Source organism: Mercenaria mercenaria, chromosome 5 (assembly GCF_021730395.1).
Source record: "Mercenaria mercenaria strain notata chromosome 5, MADL_Memer_1, whole genome shotgun sequence".
Classification (NCBI taxonomy): Eukaryota; Metazoa; Mollusca; class Bivalvia; order Venerida; family Veneridae; genus Mercenaria; species Mercenaria mercenaria.
This window is the reverse complement of record NC_069365.1, coordinates 93023865-93037733: the sequence shown is the minus strand read 5'-3', so window position 1 is coordinate 93037733 and position 13869 is coordinate 93023865. Positions and strand designations below refer to the sequence as shown.

Here is a 13869-nt window from a genome sequence, read left to right as displayed (position 1 = left end):
TAATGGATATCTTGTTATATGTGTGGAAGTTGTGTTTGAGATACTTAGAGCAAGTTACTACATGTACTAAATGTGGAACGAATGGTAAGTTGATTGACTGTCATATATTGTACACTGCATAATTTTTGTTGGTATGCTTTATTTAGCAAGTTTATTGCCTTATAATTCCAGAAATATTGTTTGTTTGTATTTTATATCATGACCATTGATGATGCAGATTGGTGTTCACAAATATTTTCAATTTGCAACTGGCATAATTTGAGAGAGGACACATGCAAAAATAAATCTGATATTTCCCTGTCTGCAGTATATACCTTGATAAAATATCATTCAGAAATATCTAATTGAGCAATTCCGTTCCATCATGTTGTGTGTATTTTCTAGAGCTGTAGACATATATTTCCCTGCTAATGCCATGGTATATCAAGAGGGTACACTAGAAATGCCACCAACAGTGAAATGGTTCAACTCGGACAATATTATCACAGGAACTATAGGGGGTGTAACAGATCTCACCTTGATCAGGTCTAAACTGAATCTGAAAGAAACCAGTAAAACACAGGTACTTACTGATATGGTTTATTTTTGTTTTCTTTTGATGAAAGTTATTCTCTTTCTGTTCATGGATAGATGGCAATAAGAAAAATATGCCTATCCTTTTGTTGCAAGTAAGGTTGCTAAAGCAGCAAATAGTCCAAATAGTTGGAATTTTTTAAAACTTGAACTTTGTATTATTTTCCTATTTTGTCTGTCTATTCTTCTGTTTGTTTATGCATTGGTCATATTGTGGATTCTGCATTATAGAATATAACTTTGAAAGTACAAGATAATTTTTCATGAAACGTTGGATGTGATAAGAGCCAATATGAAGAATATGCACCTTATTATACTCCCAAATATGATATATGGGGACAATATTAGAGTCTGTTGGATATTCTTCCTTGTTGTTTTTTTCACACAGATCCATGGAAGATTTTTGTAAAACTAGCTTCAGTTTGAGAGACGAAAAAATAATGATATTAAGCCACTTGTCGATTGAGTATGCACAAATAGCAGTCATAAATAGACAGTGTTCAATCACAGTTTACACGGAAGTGCAAGTTTTACTATAACACTGTCTTGAAAATAGTTTATAAAAGTTGTTGGAGCTGAGATTTCAAGATGTGAACTTTCAAGAGATTTAGTCAATGAAAAAGTAGATTAGGACTTGAAAAGTACTTGAATTTTGTCTGATGTTCTGTATGAATATGTAAAACTAGCATCTGTTGATAACCTCATCGAGATGACATACATAGTGCAAAATACAGAACAAAGGTCAAGGTCACAGTTTAGGGTAAAATGTCATGATCACAACATTTTACTTTCTTTGTATCGAAGCTGCTTCTGAGGCTATTAATAAACTTGTGATAACTCTAGTTTTATTCTGTCACTTTGACCATTCATCCATCTGTATGTCCATCTTGTCAATTACGCAAGACAGACTTTGCATTCATTTCAAATGTACAACAGTTGATTTAGCAATTTGTTTATATATGGTATGTTATTTCGAGAATAAGCAGTGCCTTCAATACAATTCCATTTTAACAAATTGGTTGCAAATGCAGCAGGAGCTGCCTCATCCAGTAGTGGACTTCTATTGTTTGACAATAGGGTTGTTGCCATCACCATCTTAGTGTTTTTACTGTGTACTATAACCAGGTGCGTGGCGTTCCCTGTTTGATATTGGTCTTTGTTTGTTTTTCTGAAGTAGTGTAAAGATAGATATTTACACATGGGGTAAATGTTTGAAAAATAATTGTTGTTCTTTTCAGGGAAGTAGAAGAGAGGGAAAATTCTTTATCTCCAATATTAACATTATGGCAGAAGGTGTCTTACAATTGACAGATGATATACAATACCATCTCATTATGCACCACCTATACATTGCTCCCTCAGGTCTCATAGAAGCCAGGAAATTGTTGATCCAGACTACATCAGCTACTATAGAAGAAGGAGGTGTCATCAATCTCAGTGAAAGAGGATATTTAAAAGCTGGACCAGGTATACACTGAAAATGTTTATCTTTAACCTGAAATTGTCTGATAATTTGTCTCTTTTCTAAAGGTAAAGAAGTTGACCCTTAAGTTGGCTTATTACTGGGAAAAGTTTGACCGGCAAATTGTACATCATAAAACTTACCATCCTAATAACTGGAGTTTGCATGAAAAACTGTAAACACAGACTTTAAAGATTTACTTTGTGACATTTTCAACATTATTTGCAATAGAAAAATCAAATTGACTTTTCACATGGATTGCTCTTTAGTACTTTAGGTATTAGTTACGCATCCCTTCATTGAACAGTGATGAGGAATGCTTAAATTTGTAGAGATAATTCCTTTGGCAAGTCATCAACCTTTGGTTCCTTTGGGGTATGAAACACAGAGCCATTTGTTGGAAAGTCCAAGCAGTTCCATTCAAGCATCATTTTGGCAGGTACTGGATGTAAAAAACATTATGTTTTTGCTAGAACATATATGAAAATGGAAGTAGATGTAGGAGAAGAAAGTGTCGAAGACAGACAGTATAAAATGTAATTTCAGGTTATGTGGCCAACTATGGTGCTAGTCACAGTGGAGAAGGCGGTGGTCACTCAAATACTCATGGAACTGCATATGATAACTTTATGCAGCCATCACTACCTGGCTCTGGAGGGGACACCACATACGGTGGTGGTGTCATTAAGCTTGAGGTGTCTGGTACAGCTGATATACAAGGAGAAATCAAGGCTGAGTAAGCAGGCTTACTATAAGACTAATTACTTGTGATAATGAAAATAAAAGTTCCTATGTTTTTTCCTTTTTTGACCGATTCCATTTCAAAAGTCCATCTATACAAGAGATTTGCTAATAGAGGAATGATGTTAAAGTTATCATTATAATTATTATGGATAAGGTATAGGCTGGCTTAGATATTGATACTGAATCATAAAGATGTAAAATGGATATGTTATAGTCTGGAAGCTAGTCTAACTTAACTACCAGACGTCATGATTCGTCAACAGGATAAATTGTTGGTGTGAGGTTTGAACTTTAAACACTTAGCAAGTTTTTTTTCTTAATTTCTAGTGGTGGCAGTGCTGGGTCTGGTCAGCATGGTGGGGCAGCAGGTGGAAGTATCTGGATAACATGTGATACCTCAAAGATTGCTGGTAAACTTTTAACCCATGAACATCTGAATGGTCTTTAGCAAAGATTTTACTCTTCTCTGAAGCGATTAAATTTGTATATTTTTATAAGTCATCAAAGATCATTTACAGTTATACGATGTCTAATATAGTTATATCAAAGTCACATGCAAGCAAAATATAGAAAATCGGGTACCTTAAGCACATCTGTTTAATCATATTTATGTACCTTTATAGGTTGTAAGAACCCATTTCTGATACAGTTTATGTATTATTGATATACATGTTTTTTCTGTTTGTCTCTTTAATGTACCTATTTACTGTAGGTTTGATCCATACCAATGGTGGATCCTCTGTCAGCTCCGGAGCTGGTGGGGGAGGGTTTATATCTATCTACTTCTCTACTGGCTACATTGATGATCGCTATATTACATCATATGGTGGCTCCTCTAAAAGTGGGTTAGCAAGTGCTGCAGGGGTTATATACCTCAAGCATAATGCCAATAGAAAGGTAAAAACTCCGTTTTAATTTTGTTCCTTTGAATCTTTGATTGGATTGAATCTTGAATATCCATTTCATAGATAAGTAAAGGTTTTTATAATGTAACTATTTTTTTCTGAAAGTGCAGGTAAGCAAATTTCTTCCGGTATTTTATTTATCAGTAGTTCTGGTTGTGTGATATATGTTAAAGGCACTCGCTACAGTTTTTCCGGACGTGTCGAAATTTACCCCAACACCGTGCCAATTTGGTTTCGTTGTAGCTCACTGCAGACATGGTGCGTTCTTCTGCGCATGCCTGGAAGTGATTATCAAATGACGCGTACGGCACGTTATTGTATGTTCGCATGCATTTAATGTACAAAATGTATAATATACTGACTAAAGGTTAGGGTAAATATCACCATGGTTACAAAATATATTTACGGAAGGTCGGTGGTTCTACCCAGGTGCCCGCTCGTGATGAAATTATGCACGGAGGGGCACCTGGGGTCTTCCTCCACCATTAAAGCTGGAAAGTCGCCATATGACCTAAAATTGTGTCGGTGCGACGTTAAACCCAACAAAAATAAAAAATTAAAAAATACAAAATATATACATTTAAAGTACTTTTAGTTCAAATTGCTTCAATCCGACATATACTGTAGTCTGTTATTTATACCAGCGCTCAAACTCTGCATTGAGTCACAGCTGTTTCTAATCCCGTACCGTACCCGTACCGTGCATTCGTAAACTGCAAGTTTTGTTAAAAAAGGGCGGAAACTTTCATCGTTCTATGCCATCAAAATGCTTCAGAAACACCTTAAAATCCGCTTATGAAGAAATCTGCTGTTTGATAACTTGTATAAATGCCCGTCACACCCCACCTCGTTGTAAACCGCCTCAGTAGCCTAGTGGTAGAGCGTCCGCTTCGAGTGCGGGAGGTCGTGGGTTCGATCCCCGGCCGTGTCATACCAAAGACGTAAAAAATGGTACTAGCAGCTTCTTCGCTTGGCGCTCAGCATTAAGGGGATAGTGCTAGGACTGGTCAGCCCGGTGTCAGTATAGTGTGACTGGGTGGGGTATCATGCCACATGTCTACGGCGTGATATTCCATTGAGGCAGCACTATAAAGTTGGGCATTGTGCTCACTACTACAAGTACACACCGTCGTTTATATCACTGAAAATTGTTGAAAAAGACGTTAAACCCGAACACACACACACACACACCACCTCGTTGTAATTTCATTTAAGCGAAATCTAATATGGTGACCTATCAATTTTCTTTGTGTTTTAGATAAGGTAGACATAACCAAATGTATGTGCAGAGTTTGATTAAATTCTATTATGTGAAACTCGATAAAATAGCAGAAGTACCAACTGAAAACTGAAAACTGACAAAAATATGCAAAAATTGCCATTGGGTCTGCTTAACAAGTAGAATTTATTTTAGGATTACAGAAACTTTGAAAAATGTTTAAAATAGCACTATATCTAGGGGCAAATTAAATTGAAACAAAGCTGGTGACCTAGTATTTTTATTTCATTTTTCAATACATCTTAACATGATAATTTAATACAAAACATTTCATCAAAATCTATTATTGAGAAAGGAAATACGAAACTGTAGCGAGCATCCTTAAAAAACAAAGAAACAAAAACATCTGAATAGGTTTTAAGTGTCATATTTCAATTATACTGTGGAGTTACGATAGATAAAAGATGTTAGAAGTAATTTTATGATTTAGGTGTTAATCAAGAGTGACAGAGCCACTGACAGTCTATCCACTATGGCAGTTCCATTGTCTACTGTAACGGTACAGATAGACACCATTGAAATTATTGGACCCGCAACGGTAGGGTTCCTAGCCCGGCCAACTACATCAACACCAGTTCTGAGTGCACAGGTCGGTAGAATAATCGGTAATGCAGATTCTCTGGTAAGGGTTGATGAACATATAAATCTGTATTGGGGTACACGGGTTGGATACGTCAGTCTGCTCAGAATCAACACGAATGTCTATGTCAAACATTTTGGGAAAATAGATCTTCCAAAAACTGTTATCATCGACAAGGGCTGGGCTCTGGATGTTTGTGGAACAGTCTCATCAAATATCAATGAGCTGACGGTTAGAGAGAACGGAGCACTGAAAATGTCACATCCGGCGTCAGATTTACAAATCAATACCCTAGTTATTGACTATAAAGGTAGACTAGAAGCGACCAAGTACTGTAGCTCAGACAAAGAGAAAGTAACACTACAACTCACTTACTTCAATACAACAAGCGATTTTAATCTTGATACAGACAAATTTGTACTGAGTGCTTCTTATGAAGGCAATGTTTCTACTATTGGAATGATGGGTAATATAACAGAATGTCCAACAAATGGCTCTATCACACTGGAAAGGAACCAGTATTGTACGATGGCACCAGGGGAATACACTTACACATCAATCACAATAGGTCCAGGAGCTGAAATTAGACTTGATGGAATAAACACAACTTCTAACAATGGTTTAGAAACTACAATCATTCATACTGAAAATATCTTTGTCAATTTTGATGGTGTAATAACGGGTGTTGGTAAAGGTTATCAAGTGGGTGGACCAGGTGCAGCGTTAATGCCAGGGCAAGGTGCGACACATGCTGGAAAAGGTGTAGATAATATCAGAAACACATATGGCAGTATAGAATCACCAGTGGAATATGGCAGTAATGGTCAAGGTGCAACAGTGTCCTCCGGTAGAGGTGGGGGGCAAGTAAAAATAGTTGTTACAGACACTTTCCATTTAGAAGGAACCATAGATATAAGTGCAGACTCTGGTGACGGTGGCAGTGGAGGGTCTATCTTTGTCGAGGCAAAGAAGATAATTGGTGATGGGTACCTGAAGGCTGAAGGTAGTAATGGTGGAGGTGGAGGAAGGATTGCTGCAGTGGCTACCAACACTTACTCCTTCACAGGTTCTTTGTCCGCTGTTGGTGGAGAAAATAGTTCAAGAACAAAGAAGGGGTCTGCTGGTATGTGTTTGTTTTATTGTATTTTAGGTTTGTTTACCCTACAAAATTTACTTATACTGAACATTATCTAAGGCAAAATTTTACTATATTAAAATTAAATTTTTTATTGGATATTTTAAATTTTTTGATGAAACACTAGAACTACAGCGAAACACTGATCAGTCAGTCGGGACCACATTTATTGCTCTAGTCATTCATGGCACTCAAGTCATTGATACTCCAGGTGTTGGCATTTCAATGTGAATATTTTCAAATGTTCGCAGCTTTATTTTTCTGTTTGAATGAAAAGTTATAACATTTATGGTCATTTACAGCTGTTTTCTGCTAAAACTAATTCTTCATGAATTCTTAACTTAAAAAGTTTGTGTTGGAAGGTTGTTATGAGTAATTACTAGCAGTGTAATATTCACAATTTAAATACAAAATCTGTTCTGTTTTGATACAGGTACAGTATATATGAAATACCCAGGAGTAGAGCAGGTTGTCATTGATGGAACAGGGACAGAAACTACCCCAGTCACCACTGACATGAGTACATTGATCATCGGAAATGCTTTGGTCACGATAGAAGCAAATGTTATAATACAGACACTGGTTACACAGTCACCAAACACTGACTGCAAATTGACAGTACTTAATGGCAGTAGTCTATACAACACAACCATGGGTATGTGGGTTTTTAAAATTTAACTGTCAAAACAAGAGGTGAAGCTTAGTGTTATTTAGCTCACCTGGGTACAGAGTTCTCAAATGAACTATTGTAAACACCTTATGTCTTTTGTTGTACATTGTAAGTTTTATAAATAGTTTTACTGTTATCACTCCAGAAATCACACAAAACATGGCCGGAATGTGTGTCTTATTTCTTTTTACAGACTTTATTAAAATCTAGATTAAGTTTGAAACTGGATAACAAGACTAACCCTTAACATTTTTAACTCTCTAATCTCCCATTCGAATAAATGGGGGTATATTCCTCTAGATTTGTCTGTTGGTTAGGTCAGTAGGCAGGTCAGTTTGACTGTCGGTAGAACAACCAGTTTCCGCCCATAACTAGAACCACTTTATGGACCAGAATTCTTGGTAACATGAGATAACCCTTGTTGCTTTTGAGGATCAGTAAGTCACAGCGGCATGAACCTCGAAAACTTTTTGTTTGTTTGTTTTGTGTTTACCGCCGTTTTTCAACAGTATTTCAGTCATATAACCTAACCGGTGTTCCTGGATTCTGTACCATTACAAACCTGTTCTCCGCAAGTAACTGCCAACTTCCCCACATGAATCAGAGGTGGAGGACTAATGATTTCAGACACAATGTCGTTTATTAAATAGTCACGGAGAACAAACGCCTCGCCCGAGGATCGAACTCGCGACCCAGCGATCTGTAGACCAACGCTCTTACCTACTGAGCTAAGCGGGAAAAACGGTTTCCACACAATGCTTGATAACTACTTTAACCTTGATAGCATAGTTATGTCTCCCACCATACAGTGGTGTGGCAGACTAACTCCTGTCTGTGTGTCTGTCTTTCTGTCTGGCTCTCACGAAGTTTGTCAGCACTCTTAAGTCGAACATTTCTTATCCGATCTTTACTAAACTTGAATAAAATATGTTTGATCATAAGTCCTCGGCCAGTTCGTTAAATATCCAAATCGGCCTAGGCACTTCAGAATTATGGCCCTTGAATTACTCAAAATCGGCCTTTTTAGTCCGCGCTCTAAGTCAAACAATTTTCATTAGATCTTCCTCAAACTTGAACAAAATGTGTTTATAAGTCCTCAACCAAGTTCAATAACTAGCCAAAATGGCTAGGCACTTCTCAATTTTGGTCCTTAAATTACCGAAAATAAGCCTTTTTACTCTTGTCCATACTGTAAGTTGAACATTTCTCATCCGATCTTTCACGAAACTTGAACAAAATGTTTCTGATCATAACTTCTCGGCCAAATTAATTAACTAGCCAAATCACCTGAGGCACTTCAGAGTTATGATCCAGTATATAAAGACTGACTAACTATTTAGATTATTAGGCAGTTGTGGGAGACATGCCCTTTTCTAAGATCTCTTGTTGGACGTATGAAGTAGATGATTCCTACAGTTTCTGCTTTATAACTTGAGAAGAAGTGGGGGTATATTGCTCCTGTGGATTACGTCAGTATGTCTGTAGGCCAGTTGGTCCATCTTTCAGCAGAGCGATCAGTATCCACCAATTAACTCAAGAACCACTCTATCCAGAACCTTCAAACTTGATACATTGATTTAACTTGTAAAGTAGATGGCCCTTATTGTTTACTTGGGGTCAGTAAGTCAAAGGTCTATATCACAGGTACTTGCTCTTTGAAAACTATTTCTGCAGGGTAACTTGAGAATCACTTGACCTAGAACCTTCAAACATTATAGGATGATTGCAGGTTTATGAAGTAGATGACCCCTATTGTTTTGAGGTCAGTAGGTCAAAGTAAAAGGTTACATTTTATACCCGATCTACATGAAACCTTGTTAGAATGTGTGTCCTAATGAAATCTGGGAAAGTTTTTCAACTTGGTCATCTCCATGTTAAATCTTACAGGAACCATTTTAACAGGTCAAATTTTCTATCCTGTCTAGACAATGTGGTTTTTGTGGCAACATCTTTGCAAAACATTTTTTATGTATTTATTTATGCTTTAGTAATTCAGTTTTATCATTAATTATAAATCTTTTTCAAGGTATTATGTTTAATCAGGGTTGACGTAACTGTAAAATGTATTGACATTTAAATGGATTTCTGAAGTTTCTGAATGAATTGGTTAAATGTTGTTTTCAGGAGATCAACACAGAGGCTTTGGCTGCCAGCTCGAAATTCAAGAAGGAGGCTCCATCACAGTCCCAGGAGCCCTGTTAGTTTCTGGAGATAACCCAGTTCTTGATTTGTCTGGAACAATAACAGCCAACAGTTTAAACATTGACAACCATGGGAAGTTCAGTGTAACATCAACTGGGAAAGTGGTGACATCATCATTGAGATTACAGGCATGGACCGAAACTACAGTAGCACTTAATGCAGTGTTCGGCTCTGATAGAAGGAAAATGAATGTTAGTAACATAGAAGTAGGCTTTGAAGCCAATATCACTTTTGCTCACAGTGAATTACAAATTGAAGCAATTGCATTTAAGATGGATGCTAAATCTAAATTGATAATAAATGGGGATAAAAAGAATGTAAGCATATCGGCAACAAATTTCACTCTTCAAGATGGAGCTGTGATTGATGTCAGTGGAGGTGGTAATGGCAGCACAGCACCGGGATCCTCCTCAGATTCAAAAGGTGCCAGCTATGGTGGAGAGGGAGGGTCAAACACAGGTCCAACATATGGATCTACAGTATATCCAGTTGACTATGGTAGCGGAACACCAAATGTCAAAGGTGGTGGAATAATTTCATTTAATGTTACATCAACAGCAGATGTTAATGGTGCCCTGCTCGCAAATGGAGCCATGTCTTCATCCACAGGTGGTGCTAGTGGAGGAACCATCCTGTTGAAAGCTGGTACCCTACAAGGTCATGGTAAACTTTCTGTCAATGGGGGGAGTAGTTCCACAGGAAGTGGTGGTGGTGGTGGAAGAATTGCTCTCATTGCTACTTTGATGTCTAAATTTTTAGGAGAGGTGACTGCTATAGGTGGCAGTGGACCAAAGTCACATGGAGCTGCTGGGACAATATACAAACAGTATGAAAAATCTGGAGGTTCAAAGGTCAAAAAAGTTACTGTGGATAATAATGGTCAAATTACTGACTCCATGACTCATATCAGTGGAACAGATGATCTCACTGAATTGGATATCAAAGAATATGGTCAGGTACAGTTTGATGGAACAAAACCCATGAAGATTAGAACCATTAATGGTGACTATACAGGGACTTTAACCATCTTTGCAAATCAAAGTATGGACATTGCTACATCATATGGAACCATGACACCATACGCATTGATGTGTAAACTCATTGTTAAAGAAGGTGGGGAAGCCACAATTCCTCCGAAGATATTGTTAACAGATGATGATATTACTGGGAAAGACTGGTACAATCTGGAGTTATATGGAACTGTCCTTGGTGTGAGAGAACTTACTATTTCCACTGGAGGCCGGGCACTCGTACATTCTAAGAGTAGGTCAGGTTTGTCCTCAGACAATTTAAAACCTGTGGGAACGTTGTCATTGAACAAGATTGATGTAACTACAAATGGGCTTCTAGAGCTTGGTCTTGACAGCATGGGAACTTACACTTTACAAATGATCAAAGAACTGAATGTGAAATATGGTGGAAAAGTCATAGGCAGGAAGCTTGATATTCAATCGCCAATCCTCCAAGTTGCTTACGGTGGTGAACTAAGTGTCAGTGGTGGAAATAGTGGTCAAGGATCCGGTGCAGGAAATTCTGGAACATCTGGAGCTGGTGGTAGCCATGGAGGTGCTGGTGGATTATCAAATTCAAATGTCATGCCCTCAGCAAATTACACAGGATTGATTAACAGTGCCACAGAATTGGGTTCTGCGGGTGGGTCAGGGTCCTCAGAATCTGGAGGTAAAGGAGGTGGTTACATGAAATTGACAATATCTAACTTACTGAATATACATGGAACTGTCAGTGCTGATGGAGATGATACTGTTAGTAATGGAGGAGGTGGAAGTGGGGGCGGAATAAACATTGCTGTAGCAGGGGATATGGAGGGCTCTGGAACAATTTCTGTGAAAGGGGGAAATTCTCGAACAGGGGGTGGTGGAGGTGGAGGCAGGATTTATGTTCATGTTGATGGAAGCTTTGACTACCTTGGAGACTACAAACTATGTGGAGGGTCATCTGCTTCTGCACAGGCTGGTGGTTCCGGGTCATCATTTGTTGTCTTTAAACAGTCAGGTATACCTGGCTATGTCAGCTACCTATATTTAGACAATTCTTGCTCATCCGGTGCATCTGAGGGAGTGACATTTATTGATTTACCTGGACAAACCCTGTATACTTTGAACAGTTTTCATATTGGTGACAAAAGCAAAGTTTGGTTTACAACCCCAAACCTCCATTTCAAAGCAAAAACTCTTGCATGTGGGACTGGAAGTACAATTGTTGTTGATAATCATGTGGTATTCAATGCCAATGAAGATCTGTCTTACAGTGCAATAACATGTAGCTTTAACCTTAAAGAGGATGGGGAGCTGAGGTTACCAAACACAGTGGAGCTGAAAGGAAAATCGAGCACACTGGAAGGTATAACTATTTGTTTTATGCTTCTTTCCTTTATTAAGATGGTAAAATTCAACAACAACACGTGAATATTTATCTTTTATCAACGTTTTGGCACTTACGCCTTCATCAGGATAAATACATAATAAAACAACGGACGTGACGTCATGAAGTAAACGTTACGTTGAATGGCGGAAAAACGTATAGATCTACTGTTTTTTTTTAAATATTACATAAATTAATGTGAATAATAAATAGGAAGTTTAGTTCAATACGGATATAAGAATACAGGATTTCCTATAGCAGTATATATAAAAAACCATAAATAGGAAAAAACGCAATAGTACTAAACAAACACATATACATGTAAAATTCATTACACATTAAACAATGTTTTTGAATTAAGTCCATCAGGATTGAGTGTTTTTAACTTATGAATCCAGAATGTTTCCTTGCATAACCGGTTAATTTGATTATTTACCACATCAATAGGCATAAATGTGAAGTCATCAATACAATGGTCATCTTGATTAAAATGACCAGCAACCAACGTGGAATATGCAGGATCTGTAAAATTAGATATGTCAAATTTATGGCTATTCATACGCCGTGAAACCTGTTGCATAGTCTGCCCAACATATTGCATATTGCATCTTTTACACGTTATTAAGTATACAACATCTTTAGATTGACAGTTTGTATCATATCGTAAAGAAAATGTTTCTCCTGTAACTGTACTGCTAAATGAGGATCCAGAGTTGATTCGTAGACAGTGGGAACATCGTTTCCTGTTACATTTCTGCGTGATGTATGTTTCAGTGTTCAGTTTGAAGTCGGAACTTACTAAGTAGTCGCTTAAATTTCTTGTACGTCTGTACGCCACTATAGGTTTGTATTCGTCATGAACAAATTTAACATTTGTATTCTTTGCAATGTTCAGAAGATCCCAATACTTGTGAATTGTTCCACCTATATTTGGTAATGATGGATTATATTCTACGGTGAAAGGAATAACACTTGTTTTATTTTTATCTGAAGGCGTCAGGGCTTCGTTTTGTGACGACCTCGACACCTTATTGAATGCACTGTCTATCACAGAATTCGGAAAATTTCTATCTTTGAAGTAGCTCCGTAAATCATTAAGAGATGAGTTGAATTTTTCGTCATTAGAAATAATTCTCCTGTACCGCTTTGCCTGACTGTATGGGATTCCATCTTTGCATTGTTTCGGATGACAAGAGGTGTAATCTAGGTATTGATGGGTATTTGTTTCTTTCACGTAAATATCAGTGTCAATTCCTAGCGATTTGTTTTTGGATACTTGTACATCTAAGAACGAAACAGTACTTTCTGATATTGTAGTAGTAAATTTGATATTTGGATGAAATTTGTTAAGATCGTCGATAAAGGACTCTAACTCTTCTAACGAGTGGTTCCAAATCATAAAAATGTCATCTAGGAACCGTAACCACAGAGATGGCTTAACTCCCCTTGAGTGAAGGAAATCCTGTTCAAGTTTTCCCATGAAGAGAGATGCATATGATGGTGCCATGGAACTCCCCATTGCTGTACCCATCTTTTGTAAATAAAACTGTTCACAGAATTTGAAGTAGTTATTTTCAAGTACAAGTCTTATTAAACGGGCGATTTCATCAGTTAATAAGTTTCTACCATGTATATTTTGTTGTAAAAATGACTTACAGGCGTTTATACCGTCATCATGAGGGATGTTTGTATAAAGTGATGTTACGTCAAGCGTTACTAAATATGATGTAGTTTCAAGTTTAATATCCTTCACTTTATTTATGAAATCTGCCGTGTCTTTTACATATGAAGGCAAACCGACCATGTATGGCTTTAATATATAGTCAATATATTTGGAAATATTCTCAGTTGGAGAACTAAACGCTGAAACAATGGGCCTTCCGGGATATTGCATAGGTAAATTGTTGTCCGGTTGTTTGTGTATCTTTGGTAAGATA

General features: G+C 37.4%; 1 protein-coding gene across 1 annotated transcript in view; it reads left to right on the top strand.

Moving 5' to 3' along the window:
* The window catches only part of LOC123558659 (uncharacterized), a 119339-nt gene that overhangs the window by 40518 nt on the left and 64952 nt on the right, over positions 1 to 13869 (top strand). The window contains exons 43-50 of the mRNA XM_053544773.1: positions 385 to 562; positions 1812 to 2040; positions 2582 to 2771; positions 3107 to 3189; positions 3492 to 3676; positions 5394 to 6666; positions 7112 to 7333; positions 9473 to 11911. Coding sequence (XP_053400748.1) covers positions 385 to 562; positions 1812 to 2040; positions 2582 to 2771; positions 3107 to 3189; positions 3492 to 3676; positions 5394 to 6666; positions 7112 to 7333; positions 9473 to 11911 — 4799 coding nt within the window. The remainder of the gene's footprint in view (positions 1 to 384; positions 563 to 1811; positions 2041 to 2581; positions 2772 to 3106; positions 3190 to 3491; positions 3677 to 5393; positions 6667 to 7111; positions 7334 to 9472; positions 11912 to 13869) is intronic.